Source organism: Peromyscus californicus, unplaced genomic scaffold (genome assembly GCF_007827085.1).
Source record: "Peromyscus californicus insignis strain IS unplaced genomic scaffold, ASM782708v3 Scaffold_6__1_contigs__length_162567912, whole genome shotgun sequence".
In the NCBI taxonomy this organism is placed as follows: domain Eukaryota; kingdom Metazoa; phylum Chordata; class Mammalia; order Rodentia; family Cricetidae; genus Peromyscus; species Peromyscus californicus.
This window is the reverse complement of record NW_026294584.1, coordinates 47971317-47992640: the sequence shown is the minus strand read 5'-3', so window position 1 is coordinate 47992640 and position 21324 is coordinate 47971317. Positions and strand designations below refer to the sequence as shown.

At 52.0% G+C, this 21324-nt stretch overlaps 2 protein-coding genes across 7 annotated transcripts in view; both read left to right on the top strand.

The window, feature by feature from the left end:
- Positions 1 to 16436, top strand: part of Wdr91 (WD repeat domain 91) — a 34158-nt gene extending 17722 nt beyond the window's left edge. For both annotated transcript variants that reach the window (XM_052721735.1, XM_052721736.1), the window contains exons 8-15: positions 1826 to 2013; positions 2828 to 2978; positions 4950 to 5044; positions 5179 to 5347; positions 8748 to 8856; positions 9494 to 9606; positions 11089 to 11286; positions 14204 to 16436. In XM_052721735.1, the coding sequence (XP_052577695.1) occupies positions 1826 to 2013; positions 2828 to 2978; positions 4950 to 5044; positions 5179 to 5347; positions 8748 to 8856; positions 9494 to 9606; positions 11089 to 11286; positions 14204 to 14368 (1188 nt within the window). In that variant the 3' untranslated portion in view covers positions 14369 to 16436. The remainder of the gene's footprint in view (positions 1 to 1825; positions 2014 to 2827; positions 2979 to 4949; positions 5045 to 5178; positions 5348 to 8747; positions 8857 to 9493; positions 9607 to 11088; positions 11287 to 14203) is intronic.
- A 1049-nt stretch (positions 16437 to 17485) lies between these two features.
- Cyren (cell cycle regulator of NHEJ) lies at positions 17486 to 21317 on the top strand. Of its 5 annotated transcripts, none has more exons than XM_052721746.1 (4): positions 17486 to 17607; positions 18507 to 18756; positions 19649 to 19724; positions 20495 to 21317. In XM_052721746.1, the coding sequence occupies exons 2-4, from the start codon at positions 18611 to 18613 to the stop codon at positions 20750 to 20752; spliced, it is 480 nt and encodes a 159-aa protein (XP_052577706.1). In that variant the 5' UTR covers positions 17486 to 17607; positions 18507 to 18610; the 3' UTR covers positions 20753 to 21317. The 5 variants fall into 5 exon arrangements, with proteins under 5 accessions (XP_052577706.1, XP_052577707.1, XP_052577708.1 ...); XM_052721747.1 differs by having other exon boundaries at positions 17600 to 17709; XM_052721748.1 differs by lacking the exon at positions 17486 to 17607 and adding an exon at positions 17612 to 17722.
- Positions 21318 to 21324: the final 7 nt, after the last annotated feature.

Here is a 21324-nt window from a genome sequence, read left to right as displayed (position 1 = left end):
TTACAAGAGACTGGCACCACTGAACAGACACCTTTGCTCAGCTCGAGCTGAGAAATTAGCGGTGATTCAGAGGAGGCCAGCATCATGGAGGTGAAATCTTCTGGGAAGTGTTTCCTGAGAGTCACCACCAGAAGCTGTGGTCCAGAGGTGGCCATGGCTGGTAGCCAGACTTGGTAGTTAAGAGTCACCCAGGTGGTACTGGTTTGAAGACGTGAAGGGATCATGGAGAGCAGCTGTGGCTTGGCACTGTGAGAGGCCAGGAGAGGCCATTATTGGTGAAGGTGCAGCCTCAGTAGCAGCTGAAGCCCTGTGATTGAAGGGGTCACGCAGAGAAGTTGAGGCTGGGCACCATGAAGAGAGCCCAGGAGAGGCTGTTTGTAGCAGGAGACCCCAACAGTTTGGAGATGCCAGTACCATGGGACAACCACTAAGAACAGCAGCAGTGGTGGAGTGGAGCCTGCCTGAGCTTAGAAGACCAGCTGTGTGTGTTGCAGAGGGCGGAGCCAGAGAAGCCTCTTGGAGAAGTCCAGAAGATCATGAGTGGATCCCAGATGTTGGACATTGAGTTATTTATACCGTTGGAGTTTGGTTTTGCTTTGTTCACATTGTGACTATTGTGACTGTGCCCTGGTTCTTCCCTCTTGAAGGAAGAAAGTATTTAATTTGTTTTTGATTTTACAGGAGCTCACAGCTATGAGACTTTAAAGTTTTAAAAAAGAGATTTTGGAATTTTACAGGACTTTGGATTGTAAAAGAGACCAGATATTTTTAAAGAGACAACTTCTAAAATGTTTCAATTTGTAAGGCTGGGGGACTTTTGAAGTTCATGTTCATGAAATGTTTTATATTGTGATGTCTTTATTGATGTGTGATCGTGGGGATGACCAAGAAAGGAAAGGTTGTGGCTTAACAGTGATGTGTTTGTGTGTCAAGTTGTCAAGGGGTGAGGTGTGCTGGTTTTGTGTGAACTTGACACAAGCTAGAGTCGTCTGAGAGGAGGGAACCTCAGTTGAGAAAATGCCTCCATAATGCAAGCCTGTAGGGCAGTGGTTCTGAACCTTCCTAATGCTGCGACCCTTTAATATAGTTCCTCATGTTATGGTGAACTCCAACCATAAAAGTATTTCATTGCTACTTCATAACTGTAATTTTGCTACTGTTATGAATTATAATGTAAATATCTGATATGAAGGATAGCTGATATGTGACCCCTGTGAGGGTCAAGACCCACAGATTGAGAACCCCTGCATTTTTTTTTTTCTTAATTAGTGATTGATGTGGGAGGGTCCAGCTCATTGTGGGTGGTGCCATCCTTGGGCTGGTGGTCCTAGATTCTATAAGAAAGCAGGCTGTGTAAGCCATGAGGAGCAAGCCAGTAAGCAGCACCCTACCATGACCTCTGCATCAGCTTCTGCCTCCAGAACCCTGCCCGGTTTGAGTTCCTGTCCTGACTTCTGTTGATTTTGGAAAGCGATGTGGAAGCATAAGCCAAATAAACCCTTTGCTCCTCAACTTGCTTTGGTCATGGTGTTTCATCATAGTGATAATAAACCTGACGGAGATATTACCCTCTGTCTGTACTACACCAAGACACAGTCATGCTGAGTCCCATTAGAGAGGGCAAGGCCAGCCCTCTCCCCAACCAGGGCCTTGAGGAGATTGCAGTTTCCAGGAAGCAGGCACCCTACTCGCCCAGGGGAGCTGTGCATAGCTCTCAAAGCTCCGAGCTGATCTCAAGTGCCAGTGACCACCTGTAGTCATCTAGTGTGTTCTTGTGGTGAAGGAGACCCTTTCTAAGCTGACATGTCCCTGCTTTGCTGGACAGTGCACAGAGAAGAAGCTGGAAGGCAGTGGCCCAGAAGCTGAGCCCTGCCTGGAACTCCACACGGGGCCAGTAGAGCCGCTGGCCCGGGTGTCCACAGCAGGCTCTGAGGGAGGCCGCCCCGAGCAGCCCTTCATAGTGCTGAGCCAGGAGGAGTATGGGGAGCACCATTCATCCATCATGCACTGCAGGTGGGCCCAGGGGTGGGGTGGGGGCTGGGATTTTAGGCAGTGTGTGAGAACGTTGGTGGCAGGAAGTGTCCTTGAGAGGGTTAGTGGAGTCCTGCTGGACTGGACACTACTGTTTCAGTGGTCTCCTTCAGACCATTCGGTTTTATTTGCTTTATGTTAGTGTTTGTGTGGAAATTTTTAACATGTGTAAGTGTGTATTTAGGTAGGCATAGTGAAATTGTGGCCTTGAAGAACAGCCCTTAAGGCATGTGCCCTCAAGGCATAGACAGTTCATGTTTGGACAGCCCTGATCTGTGCTTGGCTCTTGGGTTGATTTGGAGCCTAATGGGGGATGCCCCAAATCTCAGATGGCAGGTGCCCTGAGGGCACACTCTGCTGCTGTTCATCTCACATGTTCCCGGCACAGCCTTGCATGGCACAGTGTGTATCGGTATTCCATTTGTGTATTTATGTATTTCTTATTGTGCGTATGCATGCTTGGTGTGTGTGTAAATGTATGCTTGCACATAGAGGTCAAAGACAGCTCTTGGGAATTGGTTCTTCCACACTTATATGGGCTCCAGGGATCTGAGTCAGTTCAGCGGGCTAATGCAGTATCTTTACTTACTTTTATCAGAAAGATGAGCCGTGTTTCTGGTGTCCTATAGTATTTCTTTGATGAATGAATGTTTCTAGAGCGGTTTACACGTATCCTTTGAGTGCAGGCATTGAGCATTAGTTTTTAATGCAGTTGGAAAGTTGGGAGAGTGATGGTATCATTGTTGGCCTCAGAGGTTGAGGCCAGGACACTAACCCCGCCCTTTGTCTGTCACAGAGTGGACTGCTCTGGTAGGAGAGTCGCCAGCTTAGACGTAGATGGGGTCATCAAAGTGTGGTCCTTCAACCCCATCATGCAGACCAAAGCGTCCTCCATTTCTAAGTCACCGCTGCTCTCTCTGGAGTGGGCCACCAAGCGAGACAGGCTGGTAAGTGACACTTTGCATGCAGAGCTTGCTCTGCGTTCCAAGTTCAGAAGTTCTCTCACGGAGGCTCTTGATGGGTCAAGCTTGAGGTAAGCTGAATCTCCTGCCTGGCCGCCTCCAGGTGGGGCGCCAGGACCACACACCTAGGAATGTCTCAGCAGGCTCCTGTCTGGAGTGACTGTGAAGTTATTCCTGGAGACTGTGGAAGACTTGATCCTGTCTGCCGGTCTGTCTCAAGAGACCCCTGGCCCTCCCCCGTCCCCCAACACCCGTGTTTCCGATACAGTATTAGTATGCCCTCTTCTCTTGCTGAGACCTGCCTGTCCCGGCACAAAGAGCTGCAGCTTATGTTGGTGAGAGGACTGTGGTTCCCACCACAGGCCCAGTCTCTTGGGGAATGGCCCAGGGTTCATTTTCCCAGTGGACCTTCTGTTTGAGAGAGGGCTTGCAGTTGAGGAGTTCAGATTGATTGCTTGCAGCCCAAGGGATAGACACTTATTTTTCCAGATGTCTGGGAAACGTAGGAAGGAATTGTCCTCATAGTACACTCTTCTCAGTGCTGTCCCTGAACTGCTGTCCACTTCCCAAATGGGTGCAGAGGCCATTACCTAGCGAATGTTCCTGGGGGTACCCCAGACCTGGGCTGCTCTGGCATTAATCTGTTATTCTCTTCTATACTCTTCCTCAAATGAGTCCTGAGGTCCCAGAGGCAGGGAGCGTATATACTTATCTACTCTATTATTCTGGAGGCCTTGACGGAGCCAGAGCTGTAAGGCAAATAGAACAGTCACCGCAGCCCAAGACTGGCCAGGGCCAGGCCTGCGGCAGGGGAGAGAACGTAGGAGCGAGAAGGAAGGGACAGCTGGTATTTAAAGCTGAAAGGAGGGAGGAAAGATCAAGGGTCTCAGGTAACCAGTCAGAGTATTTCTGGATGATTCTCCTCTCCCACAGACACAATAGAAGTCTGCTTTCTGTTGCCATAACAGCATACTTGAGGCTGGATATTTTATGAAGAAAAGAAGTCTATCTAGCCCACAGTTCTGTAGGTTCAAGAACATGGTTCCAGCATCTGCTCGACCCTGGTGAAGGCTCCCTTCATCATGATGGTGGCTTGTGTCAAAGGGAAAGATCCCATGGCGAGACAGGAAGCCAGGAAGGGAGTCAGGGGCAAAGCTCACTTTTCAACAACCCTCAAGAGAGAGAACATACTCACTTGGAGCCCATCATTAATCTCAGCTGAGAGTGATGTCCCCAGTGGTCTAATCACCTCAACTTAGTCCCACCTCTTCAGTGCCCTGCCCCTTTCTCATCAAAATACTGGGGACCAGGCTGCCAGGACACTCAGACTAGAGTTAGATCAAAGCAGATGACTTGCGGTTTTGTGTCTGTTCAAGTTGACTTTGATGTCTTCATGACATTCTTTTTTTTTTAATTTAATCAGGTGGACGGTGGTGGCACACACCTTTAATCCCAGCACTCAGCAGGCAGATCTCTGAGTTTGAGACCAGCCTGGTCTACAGAACACGTTCTAGGACAGCCAGGGCTACACAGAGAAACCCTGTCTCAAAAAATAAACAAAACAAAATCTTTATATCTTGTCTGCATGTATGTCTGTGCACCACATCTGTGTTTGGTGCCTGAGGAGGCAGCAGAGGGCATCCGAGCCTGGGACTGCAGTTTAGATGGTTGTAAAGAGCTCTCTGGGTGCTGAGAATAGACCCGGCTCCTCTGGAAGAGCAGTTCTCTTAACCAGTGAGCCATCTCTCCAGCCCCTCCCTCTTCACGGCATTTTAAGTGAGGTCCAATGTAGCCAGAGTTTCCTGGCTGCCTGGATAAGTGGGTAAGGAGCTCGCCCATGCAGCCTGTCCAGCGCCACACCATCCAGGAACAGTCCTGGCCTCTCTCGCCATGGTGGTCCGGTCCTCCCTGACCCCTGTGCTGTCCTCCTCAGCCTCCTGCCTCTTCTCCTTCCAGCTCCTGCTGGGCAGTGGTGTGGGGACGGTGCGTCTTTATGATACAGAAGCCAAGAAGAACCTCTGTGAAATCAACATCAATGATGACATGCCCAGGTGAGCAGGAGCCGCCCCGTGTTCTGTACGGCCTCAGGTTGCTGCTGTTGCTCTGTGAGCCCCACCTCCTGGAGTGGGATTCACCTCAGGGCCTGTGGTAGTGACCGTCCGACCCCGGCCTGTGTGTGTTGCAGAATCCTGTCTCTTGCCTGCAGCCCCAACGGGGCTTCTTTCGTCTGTTCAGCTGCAGCTCCGAGCCTCACCTCCCAGGCGGACTCCTCGGCCCTGGATATTGGCAGCAAAGGCATGAACCAGGTTCCTGGCAAGCTGCTGCTGTGGGACACAAAAACCATGAAGCAGCAGGTACAGGACCGCCTGCGGGTCTCCTGGGGCTGGGCATGCTGCCCGGAGGGGGAGGGCACCCTGTGTGGGGGCCACGCTGCCCACACTCCCTGTGTTTCTGGGGACTCTTGTCTCCCTAGTGCTTTCACCTGAGGGTTTTGATTTGTGGGAACTTTCCCAGGTTTTAAATGCTGAAAAGTATCATGCCCTCGTTGGGCAGATTACGAGCAATAGTGTTGTGCCGTAGACTTAGGTTACCCAGACCCACCGGCAGGCTAGATAGCATACGTTTTAGGAGATGGCTCTAGTCTTTCTCCCACCCACTGGAGACCTAAAGCTGCATGGGGATCACGGGAGCAGCCAGAAGTACTAAGGACAGAGGTGACAGCTGGCAGGTCGACTAGTCATGGCCCACCTCCCTGGAGAGAGGTGAGGTTACTTCACCTCCTTGGAGTGGTGGTGCTCCTTGGGGCGGTGGTGCTCCTTGGGGCGGTGGTGCTCCTTGGAGTGTGGTGCTCCTGGACATGGCTCATTTCAATGCTTAGACGTCTCGAGTGCTTACAGTGCCCACCTTGCCCTGGTGTCCCCAGCACTCGAGGGTCCCTGTCTAAGAGGGACCGATTTCTAGATGCGTGGGCTGCATCTTTGTGCTTCTGCTTGTGGAAACAGGCCGTGGGCCCACTGGGGACATCTCACAGGCCTTTCAGCCTATAGACCACCCTGGATTCTTGACTTCCACTCCCTGGCAAATACGCCCCACTTAGATGTTGGGTGTTCCCCCCAGAGCCTCCCTCCCCCTCCACTCACCCAGTGCCACCTTACTTCCCGGCTGACCATTTTCCCGTGTCTCTAGGGACATATTCTAAACCTGTCCGCAGTACCCCCTGGTGAGACAGCTGCAGGGCCCCTCTGGGGACTCCGCCACTGTCCTCCATACCAGTTTAGTCCTGAGTCTTCTCTACTGGCATTCTGTGGTCCTCCTCCAAAGTTCTTAGTAGGATTCATAACCCTAAGTTTACTTAGGAATTTCAGTTTTCCCTTAAATATTGAATACTTAGACAAGAATGTAGGAAAATGAGAAAGCAGTGGGGTGGGCTCCCCACTTAGAGGTAGCATGTCACCAGTACTTCCTTTAGCTAAAGAACATTTAAAGTGTGTGTGTGTATGTGAGTGTGTGTGAATGTGTGTGTGAGTGTGTGTGAATGTGTGTGTGTATGTGTGTGTGTGTGTGTGTGTGTGAGTGTGTGTGAATGTGTGTGAATGTGTGTGTGTGTGTGTGTGTGAGTGTGTGTGAATGTGTGTGTGTGTGTATGTATGAGTGTGTGTATGTGTGTATGTGAGTGTGTGTGTATGTGTGTGTGTGTAGACCAAAAAACAACCTGTGGGAGTCAGTTCTCTTCCACCTTGTGGGTCCCAGTGATTGAACTCAGATCCTCAGCCTTGGCGGCAAGCACCTTTTCCCACTGAGCCATCTTGTTGGCCCCAACAGTCCTTATACTCACGGGCCCTTCCGGTCTCTGTTGCCTTCCCCTTTCACAGATATCCTGTCTTGAGTTTTGAGTTGCGGTCTCCTAGGAGTTTAACAGGTGCCTTGGCACATGGGAAGATACCCACACATACCATAGTTTCTGCCCCACGGGCTTTCAAGCTTTATGTGTGTGGAATCGCAGGGTACATATTTTTCTAGAATTCTGTATTCAGGTTGGAAATGGGTCTGCCCCCTAACTCTCTGGCTCTGTCTTCTCTTCTGGCAGCCTGTGCCCAAACAAAGAGGCTGAGTCTCAGTGCGGCTCACCCTCTCAATGGCTGTCTTAAGATCTGATCTGCGTATCTCAGTGTGGATTTTCTAAGCAAAAAAAATGCTTTTGTTTGAAAAAAGCTCTAACTGGGTGTGGTGGTGCATGTCTGTGCACTTAGCACTTAGGAGGTGGAGGCAGGAGGATCAGGAATTCTAGGTTAGCCTCCAATATACTATTCCCTGCCTCAAAATATGTTTACAATAATAAAATAAAATTTCCAACCTCAATAAATAAATAAAATTAAAATTGCAGCTTTGGATTTGTTCCGTTTCCTGCATGAGAGGATTTGTGTCTTTGACCAGTTCTGGAAAATTCTTAGTCACGTTCTTTCCAGTGTTAACATTTCTCTGGTTCTCTCTTGTCTTCTCCTTTGCCTCCTTTGCTGTCTTCATGACATCACTTCCTCAGCTTTAACAGAGCAGGTTCTCCCCACTGTCCCCGATCTTCAAGTTAGCCTGTGGGGACATTCAAGTCCTGCTTCTCATTTCCAAGAGTGCAGCACCATCCTTACACACTGGCTTGGTCATGCTACCATCTCTTCTTCCTGCGCTCTCTGGCATTCTGTTAAACATATTGAAAGTTCTGCAGTGTTCTGGTAATCCCACCCAGTTGCGGCTCCCTGGATGCCTGCTTCTCCACATTATCTTCCTGTGTCCTGTGAATTCCACTTCAGGTTCCCATCTCTAGCCCTTTCTCCTTGCAGATGCTCTGAGGCTTGTTGAGGGGAGGCATATTTCTCTGAAGAAGATTTGCCTTCACTTCTGTCAGGTGGCCGGGGGCTCCATCAACAACTGAAAACTTTGAAATCCATCCTCAGACTACATAGGGGTTGTGAGTTTGGTTGGAAACCCACACCAGCCTGTGGCTTGTACTTGGCAGAGAGGTGCATTTTCTTAGCACTTTCTGTAACGTGCACAGAGGATGTTGCTCTTTGGAGTCTTAGCAGCGTGTGGGAATTTTTTAACACTGGACTTCGTCAGACCGTTCACTTTGGACTCCAGGCTTCTGAGTGTTCCTTGCCTATTGGATTCACTAGTCCTCAGGGCTCTTGTGCTCCCCTTGTCTTTGGTTTTGGAGGACCCCTTTGTTTACAGCTCAACACTGTGCCCGTGTGTGGATGACATCATCTAACATCGGTCTTGCGGTTTCAATCCTAGGAGGGTTCTGTATGTTTGGAAATGGTATTCCTCATTATTATCAGATTAGTAGACCTTATTTACATCTTCTGAGGTGACTTTGTTAGGTCCTGTGGAGATGCTGGGCTCCGTAGGAAGGGCCTGGAGCACCTTCGGGATGTGTGTGTCCTCTGTCACTCAGGACTGCCTGTAGAGAAAGGCAGTTGATGTACTGTTAGTTCCTCACGGCACAGGAGTGTTCAGTAAGACTTAGCTTGGAGTCCGCTTGAGGAAGGGAAGCATGGACAGCTGAGATGTGGGTCACTCGTAACTGCCCTGGCCTGGATTATTGCCTCAGCACAGAAACTAGAGCGTCTATAGACCAATGACGTTACCTCTCGAAAGAGCACATCAGGCAGTCAGTGTGCTGTCACAGAGGCGCAGGTCACTTTCTTCAGAAACAGGCCTGCCTTGGACTGCTCATGGTGCTCTTGCTTGTATCCATAGCTTCAGTTCTCACTGGACCCAGAGCCCATTGCCATCAACTGCACAGCTTTCAACCACAATGGGAACCTGCTGGTCACGGGGGCAGCCGATGGTGTCATCCGGCTCTTTGGTACGTAAGTTGTGCTGGGGCAGTCCTGGTCCCCTCCTTAAATGGCCCGGCTGCAGCCCAGGCCATTGCAGAAGCCCCGTTTCAAGTGCATTGTATTGCTTGACTTTGCTCAGTGCTTTCAAAACTTCCACCACATACAGTCAACGTGTATGTGCTTCCTGTCTGTGGACATGGGAGGGGACAGAGCTCAGTAGTCCTTTGGCCGTGAGCTGATTGACCCGAGTCCTTGTCACCTGTGTGGAATGCAAGAGGTCGCAGGAGAAGAGTGCCATCCTATTAGCTTGCTTGTCCTCTGTCCCCAGGGAGAGAGGCCTAGGTTCTAAAATGGGATAAGGTGACTCCTATGTAACAGATCCCCAAGGTGTCTTGGGGGCAGTTACGGAGGTCTGGTAGGAAAGATCCCTGTGTCTTACAGGACATATCCCCCCCAGTAAGCTCTAGCTGTCCCCAAGGACCCCCAGTCCTCCCTTTGGCCCAGTCAAGGGGCTGCTCGGAGGCAGGTGGCCTTGGCAGGGTCAGCCCTTTCTGGTCCAGGGGACCCCTGGCCTCTAGAGCGGCTGTCCTGGAGGGTGAGGGGCCTGCTGTGCACGCCCTTCGCAGGTGTGGTCGGCGGCTAAGGGGTGTCTTGCTCTCTCAGACATGCAGCAGAACGAGTGTGCCATGAGCTGGAAGGCCCACTCCGGGGAAGTCTACTCTGTGGAATTCAGCTGTGACGAGAACGCCGTGTACAGCATCGGCGAGGACGGGAAGGTAGGCACCAGCAGCACTCAGCGGTGGCCGGCCATCCGTGAGCTCTGTCGTCTGGGGCTTCTTTCTGCCTCCTTTGCATCTTCTGCAAAATAGGGATACACAGAAGTCTCTCTCTGAGCGTCTTTGTGGGGTTCAGAGAGTTCAGTGGGACTCGGCTGTTCTTGTAGATGGGAGTCCCATCTCTGTTTTCCCAGTTGTGGCAAAACTGACACATCTCACCGTAGATGGAACCACATTTAGGGGAAGAGATACTCTTTGGTGAGTTGTGGTCACGGTCACAGGACAATGCATGGAGTTTGCCGGGGGCGGGGCTGGAGTCGGCATACTGATGGGAAACAGGCCTGAGCAAAGCCCAAAGAAGTATAAAGGAAACCCCTGCCTCCTAGACAGTCCGAGACAATGCCCTTTGTAGAGTTCCTCTGCAGAAAGGATATTGTGAAGTAGGAAGACAATAGCCTTGGGCAGAGGGTGAGGGTAGGCAGAGGTGGAGGAAGACGTAGCTGTCTCATATACTCTCCTGAACCCCGTGGGATTTTATACTGTTCGTGCTCCCCACTGAAAACAGTGACTACAAAACAAATATTTATTTATTAGATCATATCTCCCTCTACAGCCCAGGGCTGGCCTCAGCCTCTTAAGTGCTGGTGTAACAGAAGTGATCCACCACACCTAACTGTACTCATATATACTCATATATATTTACTTAATTTATTTTGAGACCACATCTCAGTGTGCTGTCCAGCTTGATTTCAACTTCCTGGGCTCCAAGATGCTCCTGCCTCAGTCTCCCATAGGGACAGGATTACAGATGTGTACCACAGTGTCATGTTTCGATTCTTCCTTTGAAAACTCTGTGTAGGGCTTTTAAGTCAAAGCTGGACACCCTGTTGTGTGGGTCAGACTCCCAGGGGAGCCAAGCAGCCGGTCCACAGTGTAGACTGTTAATTATCCACATCACAAGGGAGACCGAGAACACACCACCCAGCATGTGATTGATTGTACTGCTGAGAAACTGAAAATGGGTTTGGAATCTGTCCATCTGTCCTCTATACTTCGTTCCAAGGTTCAGAGAATCTAGGCATCCCCACCCCCACCCCACCCAAGAGACCAGGAGGCCCTGCAAAGCTGTTGACTGTCCCTTGTCCTCTCTTCAACTCAGGCCAGAGGAAAGAGGAGGGTTGAGCTTTGATGTGAAGTTGTTCATTGTTTTCTAGAATTTTTTCCCCCTGAAAAACCTTGTATTGGTGAGAGATGGGACTGAGGGGTGGACTGTGGTCCCCACAGCCTTGGGTTGCTTCCTGCCGTGAAAGGCTTTTTCAGGGCTCGGACTGGCAAGGGATGCAGTTGCTCCAGCCACTCACTGCCTGGGGTCAGCCCTGGCTCTGCCTCCCAGGCCTAGGTGGTGGCCACTGTAGGGGACTCTGAGGGAGCCTGGGTAGTGGCCTCTGTGCAAATGTCTGAGGGAGCCCCTTGTGTCTGCAGTTCATCCAGTGGAACATCCACAAGAGTGGCCTCAAGGTATCTGAGTACAACCTCCCTTCAGATGCCACTGGCCCCTTTGTCCTGTCTGGCTACAGTGGCTACAAGCAGGTTCAAGTTCCCAGGGGCCGACTCTTCGCTTTCGACTCAGAGGGCAACTACATGCTGACATGCTCTGCCACGGGAGGCATCATCTACAAGGTAACTGGGTGGCAGAGTCCTGCTGGGCAGGGGTTTCTCCTTGGGGGTCAGCTTGGGCTGGGTGTGGCCCCATGTCCTGTGACCTTCATAGCTGAGTGTGAACCCATGTCCTGTGTTCTGTATAGCCGAGAGTGCCCTGTGTCCTGTAACTGAGTGTGTCCTGTGCCCTGTGTCTGATAAGATTCCGCCCTTCTCTTGTCTTATTCCTTGGGAATAATACATACTAACAAAGACATTAAGCAGGGCAGAGGGCTTGGGAGTGTGGGCATGGAAATGCACCTCGTGGGTCTGTGCTAGGTGGAGCCCTTTCATCACTGATCTAGAACAGGTTATTTTATGGGAAGCCCGTGGGTCAGTACACCGAAGTCCACATGTGGGACAGAAATTGGAGGGTGTGCTCTGAGAAGCTAGGATGCACGTTGTCTACATGGCTTTGATTTTATTTTTAAAGATGTATTTTATCTTTGTGTGTTTGTGTGCTGTATGTATTTATGCACACATGTGTGACACCAAGAAGAAAGTGTCAGATCCTGTGGAATTAGTTACAGGTGGTTGTGAACAACCCTACACAGTTCTAGGAGTGGGGCTCTACTCCTCAGCAGGAGCAGCAAGTGCCCTTAACCACTGAGCCACCAGCCCATTTTGTTGTTGTCTTTTTAAAAACATGATTGCATTTATTCATTATTTATTTTTGTGTGTAGGTCCATGTATGACACTGTGTGTGTGTGTGTGTGTGTGTGTGTGTGTGTGTGTGTGTGTGTGTGTGTGTGTGTCGGTCAGAGGACAGCCTGTAGGAGTCAGTTCTCGCTTTCCACCATATGTTCCTGGGGATCAAACTCAGGTCCCCAGTCTTGGCAGAAAGTGTCTTTACCCACTGCGCCTTCTTGCTGGCGGGTCCTCATTGTTTTGTTGTTGTTTGTTTTGAGATAGAGTTTCTCTGTGTAGCCCTGGCTGTCTTGGAACTCACTCTGTAGAGCAGGCTGGCCTCAAACTCAGGCCTGCCTCTGCCTCCCGAGTGCTGGGATTAAAGGTGTGACCACCGCCTGTGGAATCCTCACTGTTTTTGTTCCCGTTTATACATTAAAAAAAAACAAAAAACCTCTCCGGCCAGCGCTGCTCGGTTTGATGTGGGGTTTTGTGTAAGCGCCGTCCTTTTTACTGGTATCGTCCAGGGGATGAGTGGTGAGGACTGAGCCCAGGAGGACATTTCTGGTGCTGCGAGTTCATCTCCACCGTCAGTCTCACTTGTGAGCGCTTCTCTGCCCATGGTGTTTAGTCGGTGAGACTGAGGGGTCCTCTCAGGTGTCCTCTCGGTGTCTCTCAAAGCCTTTGTTCATCAGTTAACAGGTTGGGTTTTGAGCAGCAGTTGTGTGCTGGGCCTGGCACCTCTGCGCTGTGGAGTGGACCAAGGAGATAGAAAACGTGATCTGTGCTCTCCTGGGGCTCATACACATTTTAGAGAGTACTGAAAGTAGGTGACAGCCGGCTAAGTCCTGAGCAGTTCCCAGGGGAGGCCCTGGGTGGGGATCAAGTCCTCAGGAAGACCTCGAGGAAGGCTTCAGTCTGTGGTCTGGAAAGAGAAGGGGTTGGAGACAAGGAGGAGGGCAGGCCGTGGTCCCCGAGTGGGCAGACTGCATGTGGGTCGAGCGGGAGGAGCTTGACACTGACCTGATGCATGCCCCGTGACGCGTGGGTTTGCCATCGGCAAGGCTCCTCTTCCCGCAGAGGACATTTCTGTGCTCTCGCCCTCCCTCAACAGTTAGCTACACGATCTCTCATGTGGGTCTCCTTCGAGATGCTCTAAAACACTGCAGGTTACAAGCCTCGTTTTCCCCTGTAAGGATTTATTTTAGCTGACATCCGGGTAAGTTCTTCACTGTCTATGTGGAGGAATGGCTGTGTATGCATTTTGTTGTAAACTGTGCGGCCTTTTGCCCCGTCACGTTATGTCAGACTCGCTCTATAATCTATGATGGGATGGCAGGCTTTGCGGTGTAATTTTTAAGCCGTCGTGAATGGTTCCAGTTACTTAGGGAGTCTACTAAACTTCAGATTCCGTTTTTACGATCCATAAATAATTTAATTGGTGGCTTTTATAGTGGTCTCTTCATGGCGGCCGGACATTTCTGCCACCTGCTCACAGGTGTCATATAGAGCGGTGCTGCTAGCAGCCATCTTGTTTCCGTTTCCCAGAGCTCTTAGCATCTGGCCCTTCACACATGTGCGCATTCTTAGATGAGGGTATGGTGCTGGAGGGCCGCCTCGTTTCACACAGTAATCAAGGCCTTCCTGTGCCAGGCCCCATTCGGGGTGTTGCAGCGGATCATGGAGGCCCTGCCCTCCCACAGTTTGCATGCCCACGGTGAGAAGGGTGTCTCAGATGAATGAGTAGGTGCACAGTGCAGACTCCGCCAGTGACTGACAGCTGATGCTGTTGCAGGGAACAGACAGGAGAGGTGCAGGAGCGCTTGCCCCTGCCTAGGTCAAGGCAGCAGAGGAAATACCATCTTTCGAAGAGCATCCCAGGGACTTGATGTTCACATGAGGTGGGCTGGCCACAGTCAGGAAAGTGCAAATCTCTAAACAGGCTTTCCAGAAAGGTGGGGGTGTGGGCCAGGCCATATTCTCAGATTGGGGTGGCCACTCCAGGTTCAAGGTAGTTTGGGGACACTAAAAGTCAATGGATGTGGAGCTGGGTGGTGGTGGCGCACGCCTTTAATCCCAGCACTTGGAAGGCAGAGACAGGTGGATTTCTGTGAGTTCGAGGCCAGCCTGGTCTACCAAGTGAGTTCCAGGACGGGCTCCAAAGCTACACAGAGAAACCCTGTCTCGAAAAACCAGAAAAAAAAAAGTGAATGGAAGTGTATATGTGTGTATTCATCTGCTAATGTTTCCCTTCACTCCTGTCCTTTTGCAGCTGGGCAGTGATGAGAAAGTTCTAGAGAGCTGCTTGAGTCTGGGTGGCCACCGGGCCCCTGTGGTCACAGTGGACTGGAGTACTGCCATGGACTGTGGGACGTGCCTCACAGCCTCCATGGATGGCAAGATCAAGCTGACTACCCTCCTAGCCCACAAGCTCTGATGTCCTGCCTGGAGCGACACACTGGAGACAGGATTGTCCCCGGTGGGAGAGAGATGAGACAGAACGGGACGGTGCCTCTGGCTCCACACTGTCAGCGCTGTGGATCTTCAGGGAAAGACTGCCGAGGGGCCAGCCATCCAGCTGCAGCTGCTGGAGGAGTCTACGGAGCAGGCTGCGTGTGCTTCCTAGAGACTTGAATCGTGGCTGGAGCAGGGCATGCTCCAGAGCACAGGATGAATGACGAGGAAGGAGCCATAGTGGTGCCCGCCATGTTCACGGTCCAAGAGGAACTGACAGTATTTTGTACATAACTGCTTTTTTTTTTTTTTAAGGAAAAAAAATGAGAGAGAGAGAGAGATAATGCTCTTGCAGTCACTTGGTGTCTCTTTCTAGAATGTCTGAGTCACCTGGGCCTAGTGATAGCCATGGCTTCCTGCCTTGGTTCTTGTACCTCAGCTCTCACCCGCCTCCGCTGCCGTGTTGCTGGCGGAACCACATTAGGTTCCCTGTGGCTTTGTCAGAGTTGAGATGTGGACTACAATACCATCTTATGGGCTCAGGCCAAGATCAGTGTGTCTTCTGCTGAACTGGAAAGCTGTTGCCTTTGGTTAAGAGGGTTCTTTAGACAAGAGCGGGGCCTGAGGTCTGGGCCTCCAGCTCCCTCTCCCTCAGGGTCTTCTGGTCCCACGCTCTCATGTGGTGGCTCTCTCATTCGTCCAGCTTGAGGTCTCTGAGCTTGAATAATACCAGCTGCCTGCACCCTCTGCCTGGCTTCGCCGATCCTGGACCAGCTCTATCTGTACGCCTGCCCTCTGTCCCCTCATTTGGGAGGACCGTGAAGAGGCAGGTTCTTGCAGAGTGGGGAGGAACAAAAGTCCCTCTGTAGTCAGCCCTACATCCTCCTGCTGAGGCCAGCCTCGCGAAGGAGCCGCGGGAGGGTCAGTGAGCCCGGGCCTGGGACTCCCACACGTGGCAGGGGTGACCTTGTTCCCTACCTAGGGAATGCCAGTCCCATGAACAGTGACTGTTTGGGCTCCAGGCTAGTCGTGGGCTGTGAGGTAGAGTGGGGTAACTCCCAGGTGCCTACATTGGGAAAAGCAGCAGTATACTGTGGCCTTGGCTCCCTTCTGGGGCTGAAGGAAGAGTAGAAAGCGATATATAGCAGGACCAGAGTAGTGGTTACCTATTTATTATTGGTGTGGGGGGGGGGGCGGGGGCGGGGGATATGCCATAGCAGAGGTCAGAAGATGACTTGGTAGACTCGATTCTCTCCATCCACCTTTATGTGGGTTTAGGGGATCAAACTCAGGTGGCCAGGCTGCATGGCCAGGGGCTTTACCTGCTGAGCTAGCTCATAGTTATCTCCTCTTACCCATTTTCACACGGTCATGAATAGATTAATTCCCTGCTATTTCTCCATTTGGGCTTGGACACAGCCTCATCTATTTGACCTAGATTCACGGTCCTGGGTTTCATTTGAGTCAAGAGCCCATGTTTAACTTTTCCTCCCAAAGTTTTTCTGTCTTAGGATATGTTCTTTCCTCTAGGCATCCCCCACAGCTTGCTGAAGCGATTTTAAGGCTCAGAGACAGAGAAACACCCCAAAATCGGTCCCTCCCTCCCTTACCCCTCCCAGGAAGAGCACTCATTCTCAAAGCATTTGGAATGTACTTTTTCCTTCAAAGCGCCTTTTTTTTGGGAATCCTTAGGAGCCTTAGTAAGTAAGGCTCCCTCCTCTCTGTCTTGGGTGAAGGCGGCGTGAAGCAACAACCACGGAGGCAGGCTACACCACAGACTCTGAACCACTCTTCCAAGGCTTGAGGACCTGGCCCGCCAGGTGCAAATCCATATTTCCCATCCATGTGCTCAGGGACCTATTTCTGCTCAGCCCTAAGCCCAGTCCCCTTGGTGTTCAAATGCCCAGGAGCTCGGCATGAGGTCTGGAAGTACAGTAATAAATACATTGCAGGCTGACTAAATGAAGCTAACTGACATTTGTTACTATATCCAATAACCACGTACAGTTTATCTTTCATTTTAAAAATAATAAAAACCCATGTTGACTCCAGTACAGGCAAATCTAGCTTGGTTCCTTACTCCTTCCTGCAACAGGCCCTGTGTGCAGACACACAGGTTCCTGGTCTTAAGCCTTATTTGCTAGGTGGCCATGGAGAAGTTTTAAGAAATGTGCAGGCTTGGGGAGTTATGCTAAGGATCAAAGGAAACATGCCCTTCCACCCAGCCCGTTAGACTTGGTTGCCTCACAACCGGTGAGGTTGAGGACTCTACAGTCAGTGAATGATACTTTCAAGACAGCCAGGTGCTGCCCTCCCAGAAAGGCTGAGGTCTAACCCCGTTCAAGAGCAGCTAAGCCGACCTTACCATTGGTTTATGTCATCTAAGAGACTTTAGATTTCCTGACCGGGGCTGTTGGTTTAGCATTGAAGATTAGCATTCTAGAAGGCCCTGGAGAAAACAAAGGCTTCACAGGGGCTCCGTGGGTTCCCCAATCCAGAAATTGTAGTTCTAGCACCGGACAGAAACTGCTGTGTGATTAGCCAATTTGCTGTAAATCCAATATAGTTAGTCTTGATTTCTCCGTTTGGGGGAGACAATCAGATCTGAGCTTCCGCGTGCCAGGGAAGGCCCTCCCCTGTGACGGCCTGCTCTGGTGTTTTCAGTCGTTGTCGCCAGGGCTCCTCTCCTGGTCACCTCAGGCTGCCTTAAATCATGCGTGAGTTTAGCTGAAAACCCCCGGGGAAACCTAGCTTGGTGGCGCCTCCCGCCCTTCTGCAGGGGGCACCCTGGGCCGCCAACCTGAATGTTAAACGTTAGTAAACGGGAGTTTGGTTTCTCTCTGAACTGTCAGGCACCTCGTCTCCTGTCTCCTGGCACGTGGTGAACTTGGTTTCCTCTTGGGGATCCTGGGGCAGGACTGTCAAAACCAGAAGCCCTTTCCTTCCCCTAGTCCCCAACTCTGGGCACTTTGACTTTCTAATAGCCAGCCAGCAGCGGCTCCTCAGCCACAGCAGCGGACAGACCCCGGGGCCTGTGCATGTGGCTTGCGGTCTGCAGGGGGCACCCGGGGACCTCCGCGCCAGCCAGCGGCCGGGTCGGGAGCGCGCGGGGCCGGGAGCGCGCAGGGGCCGGAAGGGGCGGGCGGCGGGATGCGTGAGGGCTCCGTAGTTCTGAATCCCTTCCCGGAACCGGCCGAGATCTCTGCTGTGCCGCCCTGCCCTGTTAGTCGCCTGTCCGGTCCTGTCCCCGGGTCCCCGCTCTGCGCCCTCTGCGGGTGGGAGGGAGTGGCGTGGCCAGCTCCCGGCTAGTGCCCCAGGCCCCGCGTGCGTTTTCTGGGTGAGATTTTTCCAGGGACCCCCAGGCCCGGCCCCGACAGCACGGAGCTCCAGAAACCTTGCGGTCGGTGGGAGCTGGCTGCCGGCTCGGTGGTTGATGCCCGGCTTTCTGCGACTTCATGCACGTTAACTGTAAATTGCGTCTGTTTCTCGTCTGTAAAATGGACGTAATGATACATGTATTGCCGCGTCTGATACATTTCTGTATATTGTCACCGGCTGGTGTCCCTCTTATCAACTCCTGTGACTGGACAAGTTAGGTTGATGCCCTGCTAGTTTTTTTTTCTTTCTTTCTTTCTTCTTCTTCTTCTTTTTTTTTTTTTTAAATGGAGCTGTAAACAGTTATTCTGGATGAACCAAAATTATCAAGTGGTGTATGTTGGCCGAGGGGATGGGGCACTGGCTAATGAAATCTGTGAATCAGAAGGCCTCACGGTTCTAGTAAATCACTGCAGAAGTCTGTCGTCAGGGATGATTGTTTGGGGTGCAAAGGAAAGGGAGACCCGAGTTTCCTTCCTTCCTTCCTCCTCGGGTGCAGAGGTGACAGGAAAGCATTTCTTGTTGCACCATCTACCTGTGTGGGTCACAGAGCAATGGAGGGGTCACAGAACTTTGCAGGCCCCATAGTCCTACCCGCTGCTATCCCTCCATTTGACACAACACAGATGACTTGGCCGTCTGGGCTCTGCTCACCTCTAGCATGCCCCGCACTGACCAGTAATTGTTGCTGGTAACTGAAAGAGCTTTGACTTAGTAGAATATACTGACTCGCCCCCTCCTTGTAGGCATCAAAGATCGGCGACCATTGGGGACAGATAAGCCTGGTGTGACAAGAGAAAGTGACTTTCGGTGCTGCACCAGAGAAGCAAGTCACTGAGCGTGGGAAACTATGGCCATGGAAACCCTAAAATCTGAGAACAAGAAAAGGGTCCTTCCCTCATGGATGACAGCCCCTGCGGATGAGAGGAGAGTGTTGTCATCGAGGACACCCAAAAGGAAGAGGACAGCGGCTGTGCACGCTGGGGCTGCAACAAGGTGGGAAAACCTGGGGTCAGGGTGCTTCTCGGTGGGTGTCCTGGCCTGTCCTGTGGGCAGGGCAGTGAGGTGGTGGCATCCTCCCAGCAGCGTCTGAGGTCTCAGCCCACGGGGCTGGTGGGGTCCTGCCGTCCATAGCAGCCGTGCCCTGAGGAGCCGGTCGTCCAAAGTGCTAGTCTAGTCCCTTCATTTGTGACAAAACTTCTAAGAAGGCGAGATGAGTGGATCTGAACTTTGGTCGCCTGAGTGGGGTCTGCATTTCCTGTGGACAGTCAAGAAATCAGAAGTTGTGGGTGTGAGTTAGGTGAACGTTGGTGAGTGGGGGTGGGAGAATTTTAGGTCGCCATTATCACGTGGGAGGGGAGAGCCTTGCCACTGTCTCAGAAGGGGCGCTAGGCTTCCAGCTGCCTCTTCCTGGCCACCCGCACCCTTTGTAGTTCCCGCAGCCTTTGTCTGGATGTAGTCTCACCTTCAGGTACAGACTGGGCCCTGGCCTGATGGCTACATTTGCTGGGTCCATTGTTTGCTTGATTTTGAGACAGGGTCTGTGTAGCCTTGGCTAGCCTGGAACTCACTCTGTAGACCAGGCTGGCCTTGAACTCACAGAGATCCACCTGCCTCTGCCTCCCAAGTGCTGGGAATAGTGTGTGCCACAAGTCCTGGCTGTCCACTGTGTGTTTCGAGGAGTGACCGTCATCCCGTTCCCAGGTCCTTGTGAGGGAGTCCATGGAGGGTGGGTAGCCCTGTGCTCTGTCCCTGGGCCACCAGGATGAGGAAATTCTTCAGGGAAGCTTTATCTCCCCTCCTCCCCCCTGCCCATGGAGGACGTTTCTATTTTCTTCCTCCTGTGAGTCCCTCTGTTCTCAGCTGTGGCTTTGTGTCTTTATTTCAGGGCCCCAGCCACCAAGACTGTGTACTGCATGAACGAAGCCGAAATGGTAGATGTGGCTCTGGAGATCCTGATTGAGGTAACATCAACCCTGTGTCTTCTGTGACTGGAGACTATTCATGGGTTGAAACTAGCATAGGTCCTGGTAACAGAGGCGCTCTTAGGCTGCCTCAGGATCCCACCTCTTCCTCTTGCTGGCTCTTCTCAGCTACTTCTGTGTGTCCCTTTGAGACTAGCTGTACGGGCAGGGTGTGGGTAGCCCCTGGCACACAGGTGAGGGGCACACACTGTTCACTTGGGGAGGGAGGGTACCAGTTGAGTAAGAGGGCTCCTTACCAGCTCTCCTCTCAGCAGAAGGCTGTGGAAGTTTCCTCCTGGCTTCCCGAAGGAGCGAGAGCGGCACTGTGTGACGGTGCAGGGTTCTTGTTTTCCACATGCTTTAAAGCAGTGGTGCATCATCTCTTCGGGGCTCATGGTAACCCAGGGCTGCAGTGATTCGGGATACTGCTGTCCCCAAGAAACCGGAGCTGTGCCGCCAGCTAGCGGTAGTTCGGCCCACAGCAGGTTTTGTGACTGGGCTCCTGGTTTTCTCTTGCCTCTCCAGACATGTTTTTCAGTTGGGTCTTGTTCCCTTTTACTCAGCTCTTCCTCATACCTAGGCCTGCATCTTTCCCCAGTGGGTCCTGAGTGAGGTGTGGGGAGCAGTGGGGTGAAGGAAGGGTGGGTGCCCGCGAGGCGGGAGCGCGGCCGGGCCTGGTCCTCAGAGTTTGTCCCCATCACTGTCAGACAGACGTGCGTGCATCAGGGAAACGAGCTGTTGTGTTGAGCCTGCCATTTCTTACTCTGCAGGGCCGAAAACAGGAAAAGCCGTCTCTGGTGGCCGCTGATAAGCTGCAGCTCTCCCCTCCCTGCTCAGCGGCGTCTCCTCACACCAGTTCCCCTGGGAGCAGCAGTGAGGAAGAGGGCAGTGGGAACAGCTCGCCTGCTCTAGGCCTCAGCCCTTCCCAGGGGCCAGAAGCCGCCGACTCTCCCTGTAGCAGAAGCCCCGAGGAGGAAAAGGAGGAGGAAGATGTGTTAAAGTATGTCAGAGAGATATTTTTCAGTTGATGCGAACTGTTCACTGGACTTTGTGCTGAGAGCAGTGGGGTCTGCTGAGAACTGCGGCCACTACCCACCCCTGGCACCCTGGAGAACCAGACCTTGCTTCCAACTTCCAGTCCCGGGGGGCTTTCATTTTGGAGGGCCTTTCTGAATGGGGGGAGGTATTGCAGGATGCAGACCCGCACCCCATTAGTGTCATCCTGCACTGCCCTCTAGCTCAGAGGGTCTGGCATCCCAGCCCTGTGTTTTATTCAAGTACCAGCAAAAATGAGGTCATGGGCCTCATGGAAGCAAAGAAAAATATAGCTGCTGAGAACACTGGGATTCCAGATAGGCAGCCAGATCTCGCCCTGAGGAGGAGGTCTATGAACAGTCTCCATCATGACACAGTCCAGCCGTCGGCTTCCACCCCTCTAAGGGAAAAGGCTGGCAGCTGCCCACAGTTCCCTGCCAGGCTAGCAGCAGGGGGCCCTCTCCACCCCGTCACCTCTCTTTCACCTGGGGCCTCCACCTTGGTCCCTGTGCAGCTCTAAGGGAGAATGGGACAGAAAACACTGAGGACAAAAGATCACGCCAGA

What these genes read in the sequence shown, in the direction of transcription:
- Cyren (XM_052721746.1), top strand. Translation starts at nt 18,611, where the DNA reads ATGGCCATGGAAACCCTAAAATCTGAGAACAAGAAAAGGGTCCTTCCC. An exon ending in CACGCTGGGGCTGCAACAAG is followed by an intron (nt 18,757 to 19,648) that starts GTGGGAAAACCT and finishes TCTTTATTTCAG; the next exon opens with GGCCCCAGCCACCAAGACTG. An exon ending in CTCTGGAGATCCTGATTGAG is followed by an intron (nt 19,725 to 20,494) that starts GTAACATCAACC and finishes CTTACTCTGCAG; the next exon opens with GGCCGAAAACAGGAAAAGCC.